Source organism: Dufourea novaeangliae, unplaced genomic scaffold, assembly GCF_001272555.1.
Source record: "Dufourea novaeangliae isolate 0120121106 unplaced genomic scaffold, ASM127255v1 scaffold235, whole genome shotgun sequence".
NCBI classification, from domain to species: Eukaryota; Metazoa; Arthropoda; class Insecta; order Hymenoptera; family Halictidae; genus Dufourea; species Dufourea novaeangliae.
Genome location: NW_015374123.1, coordinates 420,264 through 444,891, shown reverse-complemented (window position 1 = coordinate 444,891; position 24,628 = coordinate 420,264). Strand labels below are relative to the sequence as shown.

The 24,628-nt window shown below is 34.0% G+C and overlaps 1 protein-coding gene across 1 annotated transcript; it reads left to right on the top strand.

The window, feature by feature from the left end:
- The first annotated feature begins 612 nt into the window (after window positions 1–612).
- On the top strand, window positions 613–24,361 carry LOC107191218 (aminopeptidase N). The gene is made up of 15 exons (XM_015580205.1): window positions 613–826; window positions 6,344–6,710; window positions 10,188–10,486; window positions 11,366–11,524; window positions 14,155–14,454; window positions 16,595–16,778; window positions 16,862–17,018; window positions 17,145–17,226; window positions 18,234–18,417; window positions 18,498–18,705; window positions 19,631–19,908; window positions 20,488–20,687; window positions 21,872–22,183; window positions 23,279–23,360; window positions 23,668–24,361. The coding sequence occupies exons 2-15, from the start codon at window positions 6,357–6,359 to the stop codon at window positions 23,815–23,817; spliced, it is 2,949 nt and encodes a 982-aa protein (XP_015435691.1). The 5' UTR covers window positions 613–826; window positions 6,344–6,356; the 3' UTR covers window positions 23,818–24,361.
- Window positions 24,362–24,628: the final 267 nt, after the last annotated feature.

The window sequence follows — 24,628 nt, the reverse complement described above, 5'->3', positions numbered from 1 at the left end:
CATCAACCAAAATCAATGAAATAATATCATCTTCGTTTACAATTTTATACGTTGGATTATCCTTATGTACTTCAAATCCAGTATACGTTGTATCTTATATCAATTAAATCGTTGCATAATTCACTTTAACCTCGTTCGAGATTAAGGGATAGTATGCTTTTCCCGTACATCCTGTAAACTAATATCTTTCAGGAAATATTCGTGACTCCTTCTGTGTTCTCATTATATTTATAACGTCCGATTTTTCCGATAATTCCAATTCGAATAAATCGGCGGTCTGCTTTATTTGCATTCTATCGTGGGCTATCGATCAGTCACGGTTAACAAGTAAATAACACGCGATATTAAAACGAAGGGACATATCGAACAGCGAATGATGATGATAATATTAGGATTCATTGATCCTGGGCGGCATCCTGTCGATCGTACGGTTTCACGTGGTGGATCCGGAAGACAGCATGCAGGTGGAAGGATGTAAGGTGAAGGAAGGTGATACGAGGCTGGTCGAGTGGGAGACGGGCCGGACAGGAAGCTCGGATGGCATGGAGAGGATGGAGGAAGTTACGAAGCCGGAATGCGACGAGGTCCTTGTCAGTCGCGCGGTAACCACCGGCTCGAGCGGGACCTCGTGCCAATTCGTCTTGAGATCTCTCCTTCTCGGTCGTTCCACGGTGCTATTGCTACATCGAAGACTGACGCTTCGATAACGTGTTCTTCTTAAACGTTCAGTGGTTGTTGGTTTTCTTGTTTTGTTGAAGATTGTTTAATATTCTTCGGCTGATCTTCGACACGTCGAGTCGCGGAAGGCGTCAGGTCACTGTGTATGGTACGTAGAAGAATATATTGTTGCTAGAGAAACAATTCTGAAAAATGGAATTTTTATTCTCTTTACAGCGTTTAAGTAACCGCTTACGTTAATCTTGGATTAAATTGGGTTGAATTGATGTGGCCATAAGTACGGTATAGTGTATTACTTTGTTTTACAGTGGTGGTCATGGAAAAGTTGAAACGAGAAACGAATTAATAGAATGGGGCATAATTTTTCAGGGAGAAAGGAGATTTTAGAATAATAGTCAATTTATCGTAAAGATATATGTATACTATCGCTCATAAGTGTTGGGACACCTGGTTTGTATGAGGAAAACGGGATGTTTCGTACAAATAATATATTTCAGGCCATGTTTATTACTTTATAGTAACATAAGCGTTGTCCATTGAGCTTTAATATCTCCTAAACAGAGTTTATTGCAGACTTTTAGCAATTTTTTATTGCCTTGTAACATTTACTGCATGTTCGATAAGTGTTCTAATACTTGTGAGCGGGAGTGTACATTATACGAAGTCAAGATAATAATGAGTATCTATAGGAAAATGAAGTATGTTGTTTATTTATATAAGTAAGAATGAACACAGAAGAAAATTACTTCAGCAAACATGCGTTTAAAGAAAATTTCTCATTACTGCATTTTATTACACCACATATTATAGTATCTACTATCCTACATACATATAGGTACTGTTAATATAAACATGTTAGGGATAATTTTAATAAATTTATTATTCTTGAATATTATTGTCACAAAAGAAGCTCTAAATATATGCTTCCCTCCATCGCATGTTATGTCACTAAATAAATATCAGTCACAGAGAATGAATATGACTTCTTTCGGGAAAGTTAGTTCTGTGGAAATGGTATTTCTTAGTGAATACGATGTAGTTAACACATACGTCTATAACAACATGAATTTCCCACTGTGTATGTACAATTACAATGCGATAAGAGAAGATGTTTCAAAATAAAATTGTAGAGAGAGTGTAATATAATGTAAATGCAAAAGCTTTCAAACTAACAGACGTAATCGTTGTTACGACACTTTGCGCGCCAGAGAATTCTTGAAAAGTTTTCATGGTAATTGTCACGCCGTAGGCATGTATGGGTATGTTCAGATGCCAGGCCGGGAAAACACATTGGCAATCGATTTGTCTTCCACCTGCACAAATCGTATGGTCGCTTGATTATATTGAAATCATTTCATTTCTGTAAGTTGAATATAACAATGAAATACTACCTCTTGTTTCAATAGTTTATGTTAACAAGAATGAAAAATAACAAGTAATATAGATAAGATTTACATATGTACTTAGGGGAGTCCGGGGTAACCTATTAAGTGAAAATAAGTGTAACTTTTTTGTTCCTTAAATACAAAAAAAAATGATATTTTATCATAACAATCTTATATGTTATAGTAACCACAAAAAAATTTATATATATATATATACAAAAAGGAATAATTTTACAGTTATCTTTGGTATAAAATTAAAAACTAATTTGTGAATAAATTCGCCATCTTACTCGACCTTAGAGGATTATATAAATTTAATGAATACAATTTTTACATGTAAATAACCCAGCCCTTGGATACTTAATGCAAGATTCATGCCACCAGTTTTAGCACTTGTAGCACTGTATCCAGTTTTCCAAAGATGGATCTGCATACAATTTAATGAAGCATTAATGCAAGATTGCCCTTCTTTCATTTTCTGTATTGCAGATAATAAAGGATCCTGTGAGCATACTTGTCTGTTTCATTTTTTTAATGTAATTTCGTGGCATTATAGTGGATAACTGTAGAACGTATGAATTATACAGCGAATGAATTATTCTGGGGAGATGACGAGATTACCACCTTACCTCCGCCATCCTACCCCATGTATGTTATGTGGATAAATAATATCAAAATAAATTTGAGACATCAAATTTATTTTAAACCACTGTGTGATATTCAATTCTACACTTTTATAAACGCCAAAATATACGTCCCATGCAAAACCTACCTTTATTTAAGCTTGTATTCACTAATTTATGATGTCAAACTGTTATAAGCCACACGCGTGAAATCGTGGTTATGTTCTAACTTTCTATTGCATCATCTAATGTCTACTTTACCATGCAAAACTATATTGTCGACTGATATGCAAAGATAGCGTAACAAAGAAAGTCGGTATGTACTAGCAATAGAAGCAAAAAATAACATCTGCCATCTTACCAGACCAATCATCTTACTCCGAGCTTTTCTACACTGATTTATAACACGATGACATAAACATAATTTATTTCTTCATTAAGGATTTCATTCAGTTAGGAAACGTGTGATTAACTTTCTTAAATATTACGAAAGTCTTTCTTTTTACTGTATTATGCATATTGACGTATTCTACAAATGCATGAAATCTGCGATCTAGTAATTACTAAATTTAATATTGGAGTAGAATATGTGATGGATTCTATGATTTTTATTCATATGTATTAATTACTCATCATCCTCTACGACCAGGCTCGGATTAATATTTTTTGTGGCTTAGGGTCATGAAACCTTCAACACCATGGTTGAAAAGCGGGGGCGGGGGGGGGGGGCACAAAATTTTTGTAATGCAACATACAATAAAATACATAAATCTTTATATATTGAAATTTATTCTCACTAAAATCGAATATCATTTAATCCTAACGAACGCTTGATTATAACGAACAATGCTTTGTTATATTTTAACAACTTTGTTTCTACATTCAGTACAATTTCTAATTATTTTAAAAGGGAAACAGTATACAAAATTTAATTCAAGTATTTTTTGACATAAATGGAAGGCTTAGATCGGGACTGCCCTATCGAATACTTCGTAAGATTACTATAACTGACAAGATTAACTAAATTACAATTAAATGAAAGTAATTATGGAAATACGTAGCTTCAATAGTAATTCTTGCTTTTAACTAGTAGAACGAAATAGATTTAAAAGCTAAAGTAAATGTAATTTATAGTTTCTCTTACAAAATAGGAGTGACTATCAGCGAGTGAATCAATCGATGCCACCATAGATTGATTCTATCGAGGTCGCAATTCCTATTTAATTGTTTCGTTGCCAATGAGAGGCGACGAGTAATTGCAAGGATCCTTTCTGGACATTTAAAGCTTCTTTCCTTGACGCGTTCGCTGTGAACGTGAAATTACTCTTAATTATCGGTTGCCTTCACCCTGTTTACTCAACGCAGGAAGTTTCTTCAGGACAATGATCCAATGACAACCTTCATGTATTTCGTCACGAATGCTAATGCTGTTTACCTGTGCCCGAAGGATGATCCACAGTGGTTAGATAAGATGTTTTCATGGAACTAAATATCCAAGCAAATAGAAACACTTTGTGAAATTACTTCATTTACAACCAAGTGCCTGCAAATTCTAATTAATATGTAAGTTATTTAATCTATTTACGGTTTAATAAGAAAACGACCAAGTTACACTGTTGAACATGTAAAATACCTCAGAAACGTTAATAGGCGTTTCTGATAAATTTTTATGAATTGAATATGAATCTGCAAACCGTTATTTTCCAGCACGTCCAGTTTTTGAGAAAAGTAATTGTAAAAATATTCCAAATTTTCAAATTTTGAGGTGTCCTTTACTTTTACAGTAATAGTTATTGACTTGTTTTTGACACGAAATTATTCTCTGGACTCTACTGAATAAGATGATGTCTATAATATAATAACAATTTACATCTAAATATGTTTAAATAATGACCAAAGTGAAAGGGACACCGAAAACGCACCAATTTTTGCTAATATTCTTCAATTTATTTCAAAAACTAAGGGTCTATGAGAAAATCTAACCATAATATGCGATAGAGCAGACCTTTCTGTTATGGAAATATTATTACTGCAAAAACAGAACACACCTCCAAAATTGAAATTTTTCAATTAAAAAGGAATGATTTTTTCAAAAACTGGATGTGCTGGGAAGTCGTCAATCTTGAGTATTTAAAATTTCAATAGGTCCTGAAGGTTTTGACAAGCTTTGAAAATTATAAAGACCTTTGGTGACGAATTGAAATTTTAAAGACTTAAGATTCAAATTTATTAACATTTTCAAGAGTTTTAAGCATCGAATCACATTCGAAGTGATTCAAATTATCACAGTATTGAATTTCGAATCGTTATAAAATTGAAATTCACCGCCATGGTATCTAATTTTATAAGTCCAGTGACACTGGTAGCATGTATTATTAGATTAAAAATTTGTGTTAAATATAGTAATCGTGTAATTATTTTACTGTACGTCTGAGAAATAATTTATTACTATTACACTTCAATATGACTGATTGTGGGTGGCAAACCGGTACTTATGCCAAATAGAAATTTACGAAACGAATATGACTTAGGGAAAACCGGTATCCACTTATGCCAAACAGAAATTTACGAAACGAGAATGTACTATGAAATAATATGTATACAGTAAGACCTTGATTAACCAGATCGCGATTATCCATAGTCACGATCAACTGGGGTGTTGGTTATCCGGAATCTCGTATTCAGTAATAACGAACGATCATTTCTTACGACCCTCCATTGTTTTTGCAAACTTCCTCTTCCATTCCGTGGCAAAGCACATACAAGTCCAACATTAATAATATGATTATATTGTAAAAAGGAGTGCAACTTCTGTCATATAAAGAGCTTATTTTGCATGTAAAATACATCATCAGTAATTTCTCACCAGATCTCGGTTATCCGGTAAGTTTCGATTTATTCGGGCTGATTGTCTCCCGAGTAAGCCGGTTAATCGAGGTCGTACAGTACATAAAATGAATGGAAACGAATAAAAAGAGAAAAGACAAAGGGAATTTACAAGAACGCCGAAGCAACGGAACATGCAAGCATTTATCATACTACAAGCGAATTTGAACCCTCAGGAGCAAATTCGGTTTCCGTTAGGGGAGAAAGCAGTGTAGGGGAAGGACGTCCTGCCATTTGGTAAATTTATTTCAAGTACTGAAATAAATGTTAAACTAAATGTTAATTTGGCATAAATTTCAGTAACTCCCGTGATCAAGTGGTAAGAGACCTTTCCCCTACTCCGCCTTTTTTCCTAGTGGAAGCAGAGTTTGCTCGTGAGTGAGACGATTTTAAATTACTCTCAAGTTATTTGCTATACGAAAAAATGTTAAAAAAATTGTATTGTGCCAAAGGGGACATACGTTAGAATAATGATTTCTTTTCTACATTGTTCACGCGTAAGGCTTTGAAGGTCACCTTAGTTTTTAAAAATAAAACATCCTATATTTCTCTACGCCGATTAAATGAGCATTAAAAATTGAATAAATAGATATTATTACTACTATTCGCTTGTTGTTATTTTATGATTCAAGTAAATATGTATTTTTATGGCGCCTTCATGACAGACAATAACTGATATACATATACATCTTTCGTTATAATACGAATTTACATCAAGGAATCTGGAAATAAGAATTTGAACTTGACACGATTATGTTTTGATAATTGCAGGTTTACACATGATATGACCCAGTCCCGCGAAGTTTTAGCAATGATGGACGCTCACACGACAACCTTCGGCCGGAAACGGGGATGCACGGTGTCACCTTGCGGTGGTTTCCTGTTGGGTGCTGCATTCCTCTTATCCCTGGTAGTGACGGGGCTGTTGGTCTATCATTTCGCCCCGTGCCTCGAGGAAAAGCTCGTTAAATCGTGCAATGATCCCAGGAAATCAGTATTCGAGCCGCGCGGCATGTTCCCCACGGGCTCAAACCAGGAGAAACTGGACGTCAGATTACCCAGATCGGTGGTACCGGACAGTTACGAGCTGAGGTTGATACCATTTATATGGGAGGGAAACTTCACTTACCATGGCGAGGTATGTACTTCTTTTTTTTTTAAACATTCTGTTTTAGATAAAGGAAAGTATCGCCTCTATTAATTCCCGTGGCCAATATCTATCAATACGATTGTATTTTTTGCTAATAGATAGTGAATCAAATCCATACCAAGGCCAGTTTTTGAGAATCTGATATGTACGGTGTTTGAAAAGGTCGGGCTAAACTTATATTATGTGTTAACGAGGCCAAGTAGATAAAAAATATATAAATTTATGTTCGAAAATGATTTACTGAAAGGTTATAAATATCCAATTATTACGCGGGGTGGGGGATACGAAAATATGATAAAAACAGGAGACCAGCTTTGAGAATGTATTCAGTATGCATTATTATTTCTAATATAGTAGGAATATTCGGAAGATCTCGACGAATGGAAGCCTATATTCTTGCAGATGGAGGAAATTTCGAACATTTATTGTAACTGTCGTAACAATTGATGAAAATTTTTGAACGCTTATGACTTTTCAATAAAGCATTTTCGGAGATAAGTTTATACGAATCGTAAGTTATATCTCATTAACATGTAGTAGAAGTTTGGCTCTGATCTTTTTGGACAGCCTTTATATGAACATATTGAACGGAACATGGTAAATCTTTAATATTCTGACCCATATAAACGAGAATCCGTATTGCGTGTAGCTGCTGCAGATAATTTCTGCCAGCACCATCGTATTCGATTTATTAGGTTTCAACGATTTAATAGGTGTCAACACCAAATGTACATACAGGATGGTTTACCCAATTTGACCACTCGAAATTACTCATAAAATATTTCTTGTACGAAAAAATGATCGAACACCTTTTTTGGTATTGTGAAATCAAAAAAGTATTATATGTATAAATTTTAAAGTGGCATTAATAATAGCAGTAATAAGATTACTATACTTAGTCTTGTTAAAATCAGTAGTATTATTATTAACACACTGTATATCATTATTAGTTTTAATTTTGTTGTCTTTATTCCAGTATTTATTATTTCCAGGATGGTCTACATTGATCTATTCATATAACTTAATATACATATAGTATATGTACATATATTGTCTCTACTTATTGTATAGATTAAGAATGTATTCATATTTTGTTCATTGTTTGAATACATAGGTATCAAGTAAGGTGGCTCGTAGAACATTACACAAATGATTTTGTCATAATAAATGATTTTGTCATAATAAAGGTTTTACAGCAACCCGTAAGGATTACCTTTGCAATTTATTATATTATTAGAATTCATGCAATAAAAAGTTATTTACACTCTTTATTTCCCTCGATTCATCTCATGGATATGTGATATAAATAAATTTTTCCACTTTCAAATCAGGATTTCTGTTTACCCTTGCAGGAATAAATTTCTACGCATAAATGTTTGATAACGAGTGGTCAAAATATTTCCTGTAAAGGGACATATCCGCACCGATTTTCCATTATAATTGGTGAGATTTTTTACATGAATTATAGAAGAATGGAACAATAAGGAGAATTATTCTCGATCGTTCGTTGTTTTCCTTCTATTTTTTAACCGAGAAACGAGAAAATCAATCGTCCTAATAGTTGAGAAGTGCTTTGCTTCAAAAGATACGGGCCAAGTGGCGAATAATTAAGTCTTTGAGGGTATTTTTACCTTTTATTAAGTTTTTGCGGGTGTAATACTGCTTCCATTATCTAATCGATTTTGGATTAATGCAGTTTTTCTTCTATCGATTGAATTTGTTTCGAAAGCAAGTGACTATTATAATCACTGATCGTTAGTAATCACTCCTTTATCTTTTTCCTGTTGACTAACATTTACATAATTTTCTTCAAAGTGCTGCGGAAACAAATATAACGAAAATGATGACCATGATTACGTATTCGTTCGAAATGGTGAAAGTATGTGAACTTGTTCAGTAAGTGATTGTAGCTGGAAAGTTTTAAATATCCCGTCGTTCCGATACATGTTTTTATATAGATCCAGAAAAAAGTAAACGGAAGGAGAAGTAGATTAAAAACTGACGCCAGAAGTTTCTTGGACGAAAATACTTTTACTTTCGCTTTTAGCGACAGAACATTATTCCAATTTTTAAATGGAAAGTTAATGGACTGGATTATACAGAAATAACTTTCGTTTCGTTTATTTAAATTGATTTCTGTTTAACACATTTATCCGTTTTGACTGATTTTTGGAATATTCAATTAATACTGAGTCGATTATACAATAACTCACATATTCGTTTATATATTTTCGAAATAACAATTCAATGTAAACATTTTTATACAATTCCTTTTTAAATATCCTCGTTATCTTTAATTTTATTATCTTTTTGTGATAAACTTTTCTTAACTTAGATATAAAATTTGAAGTTTAGTATGTAATTTGGTCAAATACCTCTGATAGACTTCCATGAACAAATTGAATTACTGTATATAGGTATTGTCTAGTATGTAGTATTAATCTATTAGAACCCAACGTTGCTTCAATGCAACATTTCACTCCCATTTTTTCCAGTGAATTCATATTTTTGAATTCTGTTTTCCATGTTGCCGTTACGAAAGAGGGTTTTATAGATTAGCTTAATATTTTTTTCGTCCCTATTTTTCCTTCTACGTAGATCGTACGAGGTTTTAAAGTTTCAAGAAATTGAAGTATGTATAGCATTATGAAAAATCAGTTTTTTCTTAAATCATGATTTATGTTTTTCAATAAAAAGTTGTCCGAAGTTGCATAGACGCAATATTTTGTTACATAAACAGTACCGATTCAAACACTTTTTGGATGGCATTTCTTTCTTATAAACTTCTATAAGTAATAAATAATTATATGTGTAAAAATTGCCTTATTTCACTGCTTGGGTCTTAGTGGGTTAAACTAATTAATTATTATCCTCGTTGCCAGTATCAAGTAACTGCTAAATTATTGAATTAAATCAGTGTGTAATTATATTATAAATGTCGCTTCGATGCATACAATTTTGGTCTGCAGTTTTCAGTATACAAGGTGTCTCGCAGTGAGTGGTGTATAGGAGGAAGAAGCGATAATGCGCAAAAAAATACATAAATCGAAAACGTATAAGATTGTTTCACACGAAGCTTCGTTCCTGAAAAAATCCAATTTGAAAATTCTTTGAATCCCATGTTGTAGAATATGATTGATTAATATCTCTGTCTGTTACTTTCATTTATGTTTGTAATAAATAGGACAGTAGTAAATAAGAATAAAAATAGTAATAACTACTCTATTCTTCCGCAATCGGAGCTGCATAACAAAATATTTTATTCTACATTTTCGATTCGTTTTTGTACATGGAATCACCTCCTCTTCGGTTGTACCAATCATTGCAGGACACACATACGAGTGTTGTGTGCAAAATCTGCTCAGTTGAGCTTGATACAGTAGTATATTATAGATAGGCTATGGTATATTATCTCTATTACAAATAAACACGACAAGAAAAACAATAGAATCGTGTGGTTTTTAGGTGAAGATTCTTGTGAACGTGACCGAAGACACGAGAAATGTTACTTTACACGCGACCAGCATGGATATCGATGAAACTTTCACGAATATCAAAGAGTATTCAGCTACAAACAACAACACCAAAGCAATTGGGATCATTGAGCAAAGGAACGACACTCAACGGGAGTTCTTTGTGATTAAGACCGCAGACACGTTGAAAGGGGGCAAGCAGTACCTGGTGCATCTCAAGTTTGTTGGCCATTTGAACGACTACATGGAAGGCTTTTACAGAAGCTCCTACACTGTTGGCAGTCAGACCAGGTATAATTGAGTAAAGGTCAACCAATATCTCTAGTAATTTCGTTCCACAGATCTACCATTTTACAATTCGTTGAAATTCAGTTGAAGATCCATTGTTGCATTAAACTTTCACATTCAATTGTGAAGTGTTTTTAAATCACAAAAATCTTTGGTCGCCGCATAAATAGAATTCGTAAATACTTAAATATTAATATTTCAACCCTTAACTGGTTAGTTGGAGATCTCATCAGTTCTTATTTATTACAGAAATCTTATACATAAATCTTATTACACAATTAGCTGTGTTGCATTTTCACGTAAGGAAACTACAGAATAGACAAGTATCTTTTTGACAGACTATTGAATAAAATGTTCTCAAAATATTTATAGGGTTCTTTACACCTCACCTTACCAGTTAAGGGTTAACTCGAATAAAAACTCAGTCGTGTGTTTCATAATATTCTGATTTTGGAAAAAGTAAATGCTTGTTAGAATGTTCAGATAATCTTTTTCCTTTGAATACACCATTTCTTTGTCAATTACAATAATTCTAAGGTGACTCCTCTGTAATCAATTTTTAGACCGCGTTTTTTCGGTTCGTCTCGAAATTTTTAAAAGGACTGAGACTCTATCCCCAGCGTTCCGTGTAGACAAAACTTCCACTCTAGACGGGGTTTCTTCTCGGTTGTACGGGACATCCGTGAATTTACACAGCTCGACATCATTTCCTTAAGCGTCTCCGCTGAATAGAAGAGTGCCTCCGTGATTCTCGTCCCAGATAACTATAGCTTAGGGGTGTCGTCATGGGAGGGGAGTTGGGACAGAGCGTCCGTGGAAGTGCAAACAAGGGTTCTCTTTCAATTGCTGTTTACCGAAGTTGCTCCCGGTTTTGTATTACAGATGGATCGCCACGACTCAATTCCAAGCGACAGACGCGAGACGTGCCTTTCCTTGCTTCGACGAGCCGGCATTGAAGGCTCGTTTCCAGATCAGCATCGCCAGACCCAGGAACATGACGTCTATCTCGAATATGCCTAGAAAAGGGGAGCCTATGCCTGTGTAAGTGATCAACGTTCGCGCAAAGAGACTTCTTTCTATGTAGTCAACCAGACACCACTGTTGTCAGATCACGAGGAAATTTGCATTATTCTAATCAAGCATTCTCACGAATGTATACATTATTGAGTTGTCAGGCTCCACGGATTGTTCCCATATGAGTGGATGCCAACTGATAAGTTTTCCAAATAAAAATCATCTCAGTTTTCAGTGGTTGGAGTAACGCTGAAATAATAACTGCAAAAAATTGAGTAAACGAGTTTTGAATTTCAAACTTGCTTGAAAGAGAACAAAGACAGATCGAATATATTTTTGTTTACAAAATGAACAAAAATATGTATCGGGCGGGTATAGGAAATTGTTCAATTTATTATTTTTTAACGTTGAGGTGAATTTATTAAATGTGAAGCAAACTATTTTTTAAATTAAAACCATATAGTTTAAAAGTTTTAGATTGGACTAACACGAGCCTTCATAATTCTTGTAGGTCGTTAATAATCTGTTCATAATCGAAATTATGAGTATTTTTTCCTTTGATATACTGTTCATCATTGCTCTCATTTATCATATTCTATCTTAACTAATTAAATATTAATATGGTCATTCATTTTTGAAGTTTGAGAAGTAAAGTTAAAAATTCTCGCCCGTAAGTTGGGACACTTATAGAGTCTGACATAAATTGAATGAAACATTAGGAAATTATTGAAGTTTTTACATAAATATTACCTTAAATATTAAGAATGTTGGAAATCATTGGATCATGAATAATTATAATAAAAACAATGCCACAGAGGTGTAAAACATTTTTCTGGAATACATCCAGTGTTCTAAGACAATGGATTCCGCTTATTTGGGCCACATGTTAATCGAGGTAGCAGTTTATTTGGGACAAAGCTCAAAAAATAAAACCTTATCAAATGCATTGTGATACTTTGTATAATCGGGACAACCGCATACTCGGGCCAAAGGATGCTAGTCTCGATGAGTCTTAAATAACCAGAATCCACTATACTTATGAATGACAATGTACATATCTACCTGTTTGAGTTTGTGTATAAGTTCTTATATGTATATGATGGAACATCCGAGCCATATTGGACCTGAAAATGTTAATAAATTTTGGGACAAAATATTTTAAACAAAAGTTTTATAGGAATAATTCGATTATTTGAAAATAAAAATGATGAATTAATCATCTGATATATGTCTGATAGAATACCAGAGCTTCATGATTGACGATTTAGTGTTAAATGAATATGACACACGCGATGTTTGGGCAAATAAATGGACGAGTTTATTTCTAGAAGTAGCAAAGTGCGTATAATCAAATTGTTTGTGTAAGATGAATCGTCCAAGTTAATTGTTCTGCGCAGCTTCTTCGTTGTTAGATCCAATAACGCAGAAAATTCCGTTGGCTGTCGGGAACGGACAAATTAACTTGAAGCAATAATAGAATTCGAAATAGAGATGATATAACATTGATGTTTCAAATTGGTGTGCAATTAATTTTTAATGAAAAGGGAATTATCTTATCGACAGGTTCAAATGTTTAAAAATCATCTTCGATTATACTCTCAATCCTTTCGAAACGAACAAGAATTCAGTTATTAGTGCGAGTTTCAGATGACTAAGTATCAATGCAGATTTTGTTGTTTATTTACTTTTTTAAGCACTGAACAACAAATTAGAAGTAGTAATTACCAGAACTTAAAATTTACCACTGTTTCGGAACTTCCATCAATTTACATGTATGTATAAATTCAGTCTATTAAGTTTTCTCTGTAGAATTTTAGTTTAACTGTTTCTATTAAGTATTACGTAACAGGTTAATACTTTAAAGTAAACATTTCAATAATTACTGAAGCAAAACGTTTAGAAATTAAATTTAATTTTGAATTGTTCCAAATAACTGTTTGTGGCGGCACTACCTTCCTTCCTACATTCGCCATCAGAGGTCTACCGAGTTGACACCTTTCCCCCAACTACCTGAATCCTTCCTCGATCGTATACATATACATACGTCCTTAACCGACCATCGTATATCCCCGCGTCTAAGGCAGGGTCTGCTAGGTAGCCTTACGGACGAGTCCACTAGCAGGCCCAGGACGAAACGCTCCCTCTCCTTTCCTTTTCATATTTTTCCAGTCAACAGATTGCCGCCAAATGTTCAGTAATATTAATATAATTATTTTAAATTTACTTGAATTCCAAGAATTCTACATAATTTCTAATTATTCTCACTTTTCACACATTCATAGTAACTTAGTGAACTTTCAATATCTTCAAATTCAATGTTGTGAATGTGTTTCTAAAATTCATTCCTTAGTCTATATTTAACAGACAAAAGGAAGAATAAGATTATATAAACTATCATACGTCTTATGCAGTTACTTTACCCTAATTTAATAGGCTTAAATGTCCTGAACATATAACACATTACAAATGTGTATTATACACATATAATACATTATAAATGTGTTTCAATTCTGTATAAAATGAAATTTAATTTATAACTTTGTATAATGAACTATATATAATGAAAACTAATTCATTTAGTTGATTCATATGCCCTTAAAATATTTTTTAAGTTATATCACGTGTAATATGGAATGCATTTTATTGTTTCCAATTAGTCCAGGGTTACCATCCTACTTGTGGGACCATTACGAACGTTCGGTACCAATGTCTACCTATTTGGTAGCCTTCATAGTTTCCGATTTCGAAATGATGAAATCGGAATCAGGAAACTTTAGAGTCTGGGCACGAGCCGAGGCGATCAACCAGGCACGTTACTGCTTGAAGATTGGCCCGAGCATTCTTCAGCATTACGAGGATTACTTCAAAATTAAATTTCCACTACCAAAGACTGACAACGTCGCGTTGCCTGACTTCGCTGCGGGCGCCATGGAGAACTGGGGTTTAATTACTTACAGGTGATTCGAAATAATATAATCTTTATGTCAGTTGAAAAGATGAATTTTTTTTATATAAAATACATGCGAACTAACAGTTTAATATAGAATTGCTATATATTGGTATATTTTATTGAATCCCTAACGGGGTTACTAGAACTTTCGTTCTATGATCATAATGATTTACGTATACCTTAAACATGTCTACTATTTAGCGTGGTCCATTTATGATTTGAATTTAAAATATCTCCACTACTTTTATCATTAGAATAGAGTGGCTTAAATGGAATTATTTATTTCAGTGGTGTGCATATTGAGTGTTACAAGGAATGTTCCATGAGCAAATCAATCAATTCTGTAAGATAGTTAATGATTGCCGATGTTTGCTATTAATGTGTGTATTTTAACTGCTCAATTGTATGTCCACAAGTATCCGCAGTGTATGGTACGGTAGGCGTTAATGGGGTATCACTTTCGCTTTTCCAATCATAGATATCGGGATTACTAATTTTCTATGCTCGTTTCTGCCTCTTGAAGATCTTTTTATATTTAAGGACGAGGTGGTTAGACACAGAGGAGAGATATATTAGTTCAGACACTTTTCAGAGATCACCGAGAGTTAAATTAAAAGTAAAAGTTAGATCAGGAAAACTTTCAGCAATTAGGTTGCAGCAAAACTTGGACAAACAGATTCAAGTGTGGTTACTAAGAACAATGAGACTCCTAGCATTAGTAACAAGCTATCAGGTTCTTAATTTGAATGCAGTTCAGTACCCAGAAGAATTTAGGTGGTCCTGTGAGTTATCTGAGATGGCACTTATGATTAATCCAAACACCTTCAAGGTCACCGTTTTCTAAATTCCAAGGTTATTGATGTTTATGGCTCAATAAGACCCATTTATTATTACACGCATAGTATTATAGGAAACTTGAATAAGTTCCCAAATTATTAAGCAACCTGTATTTTTATGATTCTTAAATGACCTTAATAGCAAAAATGCTATGAAAAGTTATATATACTGTATAATTCCATCTAACACATTATATTCTACTCATAAAAACAACCCAGGTATTGTAGGTGCCAGAGGTAGTCAGACTTTCCTGTATATAATCTTATATCTATATCTATTAAAACCGGTACTTTATGTTATGTCCATTACATTATTTCCCTTTCTTTTTTTATTCTTCTTTTTTGTATTTCATCGACGCGTTTTATCCATCTTTCTTTTCCCTCTTCTATTTATCTGCCAGCATTTCTTCTGTCGTCTTATTTATAACTCACATTCCATACATTTTTTTGAACATATAGTTCCACGTTTGTTCCCTTCCCTCGATATCATCTGCATAACTTTTCTTGCATGTACTCTCAGTAGGCTTAAGCCTACTCACGCTATTTCTAAACCAGTTGTTTTTATTTTTCTCTTTTTTCCATTCTTTGTTCAAATATTCTCATACCTATCGTACACTAATTAATTTGTATTACTGTTAGGTGGTAGAAAATATCATTCGGTTTGCATCTTCGTATTCCTTTTATCGAAGTTTAGGTATAATTTTCCTGCAGTATATATTATTTTTTTAAAAGGAATTCGTAAATTACTCAAAATCATTTACGAAATCTGGTATTAATGAACGTAGTTTGAGAAAAAAGCCCGGAGAATATTTCCTAACACCTAACAATTGTTCATCTTGAGCTGTTGGTCTTTAATTTGGTTTTCCTCTCAACCTCCTTCTGACTAATTCATCACTCTGCTCATTTATTTTCTCCATCACCGTTATTTTAACTGCTACCTTCATGTCTCTCCTTTTTTCCAAATCACCTAAAAGGACTCTTCACTTTAAATCCCTTTTTTATTAATGTAATTTATTGTTTTTTAATCTCAACTAGTCTACCTGAAAGTACAAATATTAAATTTCAAAAAATGCTTCTCCGACTGTTTTTTAAAAGTCCACAGTTTAGGAGATATTTCGAGTTTTAAATCACTTGGGGACACTCGTCCCCAATGTGCCTTCTAAGAACTTCTAGGATATGTGCAATCGAAGTGGTAGTATTTAACCATTTTTACTATTTTAGAACTAAATAAAATATAACATTTAATATCATAGTAAATTTTATGATCTAATCAATTTTTATACTATAATGATATAAAAACTTCTTTTATAGGGAGACCGCCATGTTGTACCAAGAAGAGGTCTCGACCAGCAGCAACCAGCACCGAGTGGCCACTGTAGTTGCTCACGAACTTGCTCACCAATGGTTTGGAAACTTGGTAACGCCAAGTTGGTGGACGGATCTTTGGTTGAATGAAGGCTTTGCCACTTACGTGTCATACGTTGGTATGAACGCGGTAAGTTCGGGAGCTTGGAGTGTTGTAATTAAAAATTGTTACATTAGTTATTATAATCTGTGCTCTCCTGTTTTAATATGTAGGTAGAACCAACGTGGAGGGTTTTGGAGCAGTTTGTAGTTCATGAAATCCAAAGTGTTTTCGGATTAGACTCTTTGGAATCTTCACATCCTATATCGATCGAAGTTGGCCATCCGGATGAGATTAGCGAGATCTTCGACAAGATTTCATATAAAAAAGGTATTAAATAATCGTATACCATGTAACGCACAAAAGTAAAAGTTAGTTAAGTTTTTAAAACATAACTTATTACTATGTTCACAAAATTATACTAATAAATTATAACGCCATTCTCCATTGGTGTAGGTGCTAGCATACTCAGAATGATGGATCATTTCCTGACTACGAAAGTTTTCAAACAAGGTTTAACGAATTATTTGAATGGAAAGTGAGTACGCATATTCTATAATACTTTCATATGGATACATCTCCATATTTGCTTTACATCTCTATTCAATTATTAACTCTAATTGTAAGTAAAAATTCTATCCAGTCTTTTTCCTCTATAATCTCGCCTTGTGGACTAGCGTATTATGGTATTGCTATCCTCTTCCTATTATTGGCTTCTATTCTGCCTCGTTTACTCATCAATACGCCTCTTTTTCTGTAATTAACAAAATCAGTAAATTAGCGACATTGTATCCAATGTTTTCAGAAACTGCGTTATATGAATTGAATGTTGCGATTACGTGGGGGAGTTTTATACACGTACATACATTGATTAAGCTCGTATTTTAAGTGCTATGACAGCCTATAAATTAGAGAGATACAAGAAAATACGAGACACATTTTTAATGCAAACTTCATGCAAATAAACTGTAGACGCGTGTTTACTTCAACGCTGTGATACGAATCCTCAAAGTGAATTTAGTAACTATATTCAAGCTACTTTACAGCAAATCAGGATAAACGTACATACTGAAATCTGAGTTAACCCACGTACACACGAGAACAGAGTCCATAGTGAATGAGTATCAAAATACAAATTCAACCCTAATTCAACCCACATCTATAAGACGGGATAGTTTTAAATAAATCAAGATTAAAATAAAAATTTTTTATCATTTTTTATGATTAGGGGTTAATCAAGGTTAAAATATAAACTCAGCGGATATGGTCTAATTCAAGAGACTTGAGGTCAATAAAAATCGAGATACAAACTTACCACGTGGATAGCTTATACATAAATGAAATAAGGCACGGTCATAATCGTATATAATCCATATGAAATAAAGTTCTTATAAACTCCCGATTGAGCCCTAACCCAGGCCGAACTCCGTTTTATCCAAAGTTGGTTTAAGCTAGACTAAAACAGACCCAAGGCAACGTACCTATTGTTTAAAATGATTTTAAAACAAATTCATATTAATCTCGTAATTTATAAATTTATATTAGGGCATATCAAAGCGCTAACCAGAACGACTTATGGGACGCTCTAACGAAACAAGCGCACGCGGACAACGTTTTAGCTCAAGGTATAACAATAAAGCAAATTATGGATACATGGACTCTTCAGACTGGATTCCCTGTGGTCACAGTTACACGAAATTATAAAAATGGTTCTGTAACACTAACGCAGGTTCGTCGAATATACAATATTTACACGTCATCGTTTATAAGTGTTTATAAACATTTGATGACGTATACGTCTAATTTCAGGAACGTTTTCTGATGCGTAACGGCACTATGAGAACCACCTCTGAGGTTGAGCCACTGTGGTGGGTACCAATCACCTACACAACCGAGAAAGAGCTAGATTTTAACAGAACCCAACCCTCTGAGTGGATGAAAGCCCAGAAAACGATTACTTTGCCGAATGTGAAGCTGAATCCGAAAGAGTGGGTGATCTTCAATATTCAAGAAACCGGTAAGCTATGGAGTACTGCATTTTTGGGGACTTCCAAATATTTTATCGGGCAACAAAGCGATCTAGTGCAGTCCTAATTCATATCTAACTCAACTAAACCTGGTAAGGCTTACCAGGGAAATTACCCAGATGTTAAATTTGTTTTGTAAAAATAATAGTTGGAAATTATAAAACTTGACCTTGTAAGAATTGAAATAAGTGTCATTCATTCGAAAAATTCATTATTAGCTAGAAAAATGACATCAAAGTCCGTCATAAGTACTCTGAAAATGGATATAAATAATTTTCCTTTTATAATTTTTTGACTTTTTACGTTTCTTGGATACATGTCAATAAAATAACTAGAAACGCAACAAACATCAACATTGAACTGTTGGTCACCTCAACCGCAGTGTCCACGCTGTTGATCCAGCAACCTTTTAGTATCTTATGCGCTGCCAGGCTTGGATTTGGACCCCATGTTGGTATCTGTTTGTCTCATTTCTAGTTATTTCATTTACATATATCCAGAAAACATAAAAAGTGAAAAGAATTATAAAAAGTACGTCGTTTGTTCACATTACAGTATCTAAAAGCATAAGATACACATTTTTCTTAATTGCGGTAACTCAAGTTGACGGGGAAAACTATCGCTCGCAGTTCAAAGCTGAAAATTTGTCAAGTCAAATAACCAAAAAATAACAAGCAAACATGGGAGAAAATGTTGATATAAAAGTTGTTCGTCCTTTTAAGAGAAAATACTCCTATTGGATTTTTTTGGCATCTGTATAAGAGTCGTACAGCACTTAATAACGCCCGTTTGAAAAATGAGTCATGAACTTCATATTAAATATGCTATACAATTTTAATATTTGCTGTACTTTATACCAATATTAATAAAGGGACACCATTAATTTACTTATACATGTCAATCTTTTCCCTCTAGGATACTACAGAGTCAACTATGACAGAACGAATTGGCAGATGATAATTAATCAATTGAACAAGGACTCGTTTAGAGATATATCAACGAACAATCGAGCTCAACTGATCGATGATGCCTTGAATTTAGCTAAGGCCGACCAGCTGCATTATAGTACTGCGTTGGACGTCACATCTTACTTGGCTCATGAGACTGAATACCTGCCTTGGAAGGCTGCTTTCACTGCCATGCAGTTCCTAGATACCATGCTAATCAGGACGCCTAGTTACGACAAGTTTCGAGTAAATATATATTTTTCAATGCATACATGGTGTCTGTTTGAATTCGACCCATGGGAATATCTTCCAAGGAACTGAAGGTGTCAACAAAATTTTCTTACAAAAGTTGTTTTTATATGAAAGGACACATAATCTGGTATAAATAATTTTTTTGTAAGTTGTGGAGTGGGATTTTAAGATCAAGTTAATTTTCTTTTAATAGAATGCTGTATTTTTGAAGAGTTTAACGATGTGCTAGATAAGGTCATTGAGTACAGTACGAAATTTAAGCAAAGAAAATGTGGTAGATCATTTCTTGATACCTCCCGTTTTTTACAAGATGTTCCACTGGGTCCAATTGAAACAGACACTCTGTATAAAAGGATGTCAGAATTCAGTGTGACACAGTGCTAAAAGAAGCGTCGCGACGCAAGTGTTATAGATTTAGAATACGTTCCCTTTTCCCGCGTTGTATAGGCTTATACCTATCTAAAAATTAATAGTCACGTCGATTTAACAGTAGTTAATGGTTTTCTGTAAATGTTTCTTTTGCCATTTTTATGTTCTATGGAAATCTAATACACTACTGAAATAATTTTACAGGTATACATCTTGCAACTTCTTGACAACGCGTACAAGCAAGTTGGTTTCAAAGACAACCCCGGAGATCCTCAATTGACAGTGTTCACTCGTGTCGACGTATTGCTTTGGGCGTGTAATTTTGGTCACGAGGACTGCGTACAAAATGCTGTGAAACAGTTTCATAATTGGCGCAACACGCCCGACCCAAATAAAAATAATCAGTGAGTACTTTCTTGTTAGTAAGTGAGAAATTTCCCAGTCAGCCACATCTGCAAAGCCAAATGTTGTCCAATGCCTGTTATAAAGTTATGGCTATGAATTGGCTTGGGAAAATCTTGTTGGCAATATTTGTAATGTCATATTGATATTAAAAATTTAAAAAAGAAAAGTTCATTTGTCTCGGCCATGGGATCGGAAAATTGTTTACGGCCCGTTCAAAATGTGTTAAACTGTAAATGTTCAACTGATATCATAAGTTATTATACAATGAAACATGTTACATTATCTCTAGGAAAATAGTCTAGTTCGACCTCTTTCACAATTGTGCCGGTACACAAGAAAAACCCATCAAATAAGGTGTTGTACTGGAATGTCATTTGACCCTGAATATTACATATAAATCGACTTATTAGTTACCATTACCACGGTAAATATTTCAATATTCCCATGGTATCATAATGTCATTATTATGGATTTATCATATAGCATCGAGAAAATTTTGAGAATGAATATGTCAATAAAGTACTTCAAGCAATAAGGGTGGTTGTAGCGTGGAGGTCAAGTGTTCAGGATTTTGAAAACAGATTGAAACATACAGGGTGTTTCAGTTCGGGTAGGACAACCGGATAGGAGGTGATTCTAAAAGAAAAAATAGGTCGAAAAAGCAGAATATATTTTTTTATTTGAAGTTTCGTTTCCGAGAAAATTGGGTTTGATCATTTATCTAAAACGCGTGTATTCGTGCTGGCAATAAGTAGAAACAGCCTGTAATGAATAGACGCGTTAGCCAAGTTATGTCCTGTTGTCTGCGTATCCAACAAATTTTCCATTTTAATTATCTCGAAAATGAAGTAACATCCGAAAAGTTTTTAATCTTTTTTTGTCAACTTATTTTGTCTTATAGACAAAAACTCCTGCCCGGTTATATTTCCCGATCCGAGACACCTTATGTAGGTTTGAGTATTTTTACCAAAATTTAAAAAATTACGTGTAGTTTTATTTCTCTAGAAATACTGAACATGAAGAAGATATCCAAAGTGACGCACACGCAAATGTAGCATTCTGTATGCGAATGTGATATTTTAGTAGTATAGTGTCTTTTATGTATTTTTATATACAAGACGAGTCAGTAAGAATAAACATCCCGACTAGCGAAGCTGTAAAAAGATTTAATCTTAATTTTCAGAATTTCACCGAACTTGAAGTCTGTTGTTTACTGCACTGCCATTCGGGTTGGCGGACAAACCGAGTGGGACTTTGCCTGGCAGAGGTACCTGGACACGAACGTTGGTTCAGAAAAGGATCTGCTGTTAAGTGCGCTGGGCTGCACCAAAGAAACATGGCTACTTAGTCGATACTTGGAGTGGACGATCACTGAGAATTCGGGAATTAGAAAGCAGGATGTTGCTCGTGTACTTAGCTCGGTTTCCAACCACCCCATTGGGCAGACTTTGGCGTTCAACTTCCTCAGGAATAACTGGGCACGGCTCAGGGAATAGTAAGTTTGTGTACGAGGTTTGATCTAAAAATTCCAGGACTTATTTTTTTATAAATTTATTGAAAATTCGTACAAGTTATTCAACATTGTCCCTTTCAAAGTACTCTCAATGGCAAGCTATACATTTTTCCAACCGTTATTTCCATTGCAGGAAGCATAAGGAAAACGTCTCTTCTGAAATGCTGTTTAGTTCCATCAGCGATTTTTCTTGTATTTCGTCGATCGTATGAAATCTCTTTCCTTTCGGCGGGTACTTAAGTTTTGGAAACAGGAAAAAGTCCGCTGGGGCCAGATCGGGAGAGTAGGGGGGCTGGGGTAAGACTGTCATGCCGTTTTTTGTGCAAAAATCATGAATGAGCAGGGCCGAATGAGCGGGTGCACTGTCGTGATGCAAAAACCAGGCCCCGCTTTGCCAAAGTTCAGCTCTTTTTCTCCTCACTGGGTTTCGCGGTAACGAAAACGTAATTAATCGTTTCACCTTGCGGTTTTTTTATTTGAAAAGTTTCCGTGAATGTTTTTTTCAATTTCACACAAAATTTCTCACAAATGCGTTGTTCTTCCTCTTCATTCATCATAAAATCGCTGAACGCAAATATCTTGTTTCACTGAAACAGCTGTAGATTTGCAGCCAAGAAGGTTATCGCAATTTTGCAAACTCGGTCGTCCTCGGGTAGGTTAGGGCTAAACATTTAAAACAATTGCACCATGCTCCGGCCTTTCGTTGGCGCGCAGTTTAAACAGTCCTGGAATTTTTTGATCAGATCTCGTATATATCAAGTAGTAAAACAAAAGTCATTTTTACAATTTTTAGAATAATCAACAAGTATAATCAAGTCGATATTTTTAATTTTCTATTTTTTAATGTAACATAACTAATATGAAATCAATATAAATTCTATCAGATTACGCGATCAAAGTACTTTTTTATATCGCCAACAAATCACTCTGTTTTATTTAATGTCAGTTACAAGTTTATGGAAAAATATTTATGTTTACTTTTTCAATCTATGTTCCATAATGTAATAATTATAATTTTTAAATGAATTTTTGCATTGAAAGTTTAACGTTGTTTCATGTAATGTATATCGTTTTCAGTCTTGGATCATCCCTATTGACTATCAACAATGTAGTAAAAGCCACTACCACGGGCATAAACACTAAATATGAACTGAAAGATGTAAGTATGAAGCAAATAATTCATTTCTTCAAAATTATATGTTCATTTTATATTGCAAGCGGTTATTGAAATAACTGCCTCTTAACTAATGATTATTTACATTTTCATGCAATATACAGGCGTCAGTTTTTTTAATAGTAGAAACATTAAATATTACGTCATCCATTAATGCAATTATTTACACAATAGTTTTGCTCTGAATGGAATCAAATGCATAATTTTTTGGGTCACGCTATTTTACATGATTCGTTAAAAATTAAGTTTTACATTTATAATATGTACAATCGATTATTCTTTTCACATTCAGCTATTGGACTTCACAAATGAACACAGAGAAGAACTTGGCTCCGCAACCAGAACAATCCAACAAGTGATTGAACAGTCTGCAGCTAATATTCAGTGGTTGGAACGTAACCTTGTTACAATCCACGACTGGTTAAAACGAAACACCGCGTAATAATCTCAAAAGAATGAAAAAGTGGATATACACACAATAGACAAGTTCATAACGTTCGACGGAGAGTGGCTAGAACGTTCGAAAACGATAGTTTTAACGGTGTTGGAGTCGTTCGGTCGTGGAAGATAGTTGAATTGGAATTTTTATGGAAAATTATTAGGCCAGTCCATAAATTCGTGCGTATTTTTATTACATAAATACGAAACACAAGAATTTACGTTTTTTTTATTAAATAACAAAGAACTTAAAACTCCTACTTTTCATGGGTCTCTGTACTTTTTTTCGAATATCTACAATCGATGTTATAAAATCTTATGCACGAATTTATGAATTCGTTTAAGTGCAATGCTTTCCGTGTGGGAGGCGAGATGGTTTAAAAGTTTACAAAAGTATTAAATGTTTTTGTATGTTTTTGTATATACGCGCTGAAAATTAATATACAGGATGTACCGTAATAAGCGGAATCTATTTTCAATGGTTCAAGATAATAATATGAGTTCCTATAAACATACACCCGATTTTCTATAAATAATTCTAAGTCTAATATCTAAAATTAATATATAATGATAATATTGATAGTAATAATTTTTATCATTATTTAAAATCAAATTTGATAAACAGAAATAGTTTCGGTTACCTGTAAGAGGCACTTCAGACAATACGGATTTTTTTACCGATTCGGTAATTTTGCCGAATCCATAATAAAGCAGCGTTTATACGATTCCGTGTCTTCAGTGAAAATCCAACTCTGACTCCTCAAAATGATCGAATCGGTAAAAAAACCGTATCTTTTGAACTGGCTGTAACGAAG

Bases quoted from the DNA above. Each gene is read 5' to 3' on its own strand.
- LOC107191218 (XM_015580205.1), top strand. From the start codon at position 6,357: ATGACCCAGTCCCGCGAAGTTTTAGCAATGATGGACGCTCACACGACA. The intron at 11,525-14,154 runs GTAAGTGATCAA...GTTTCCAATTAG, and splicing joins AAAGGGGAGCCTATGCCTGT to TCCAGGGTTACCATCCTACT. The intron at 20,688-21,871 runs GTGAGTACTTTC...CTTAATTTTCAG, and splicing joins GACCCAAATAAAAATAATCA to AATTTCACCGAACTTGAAGT.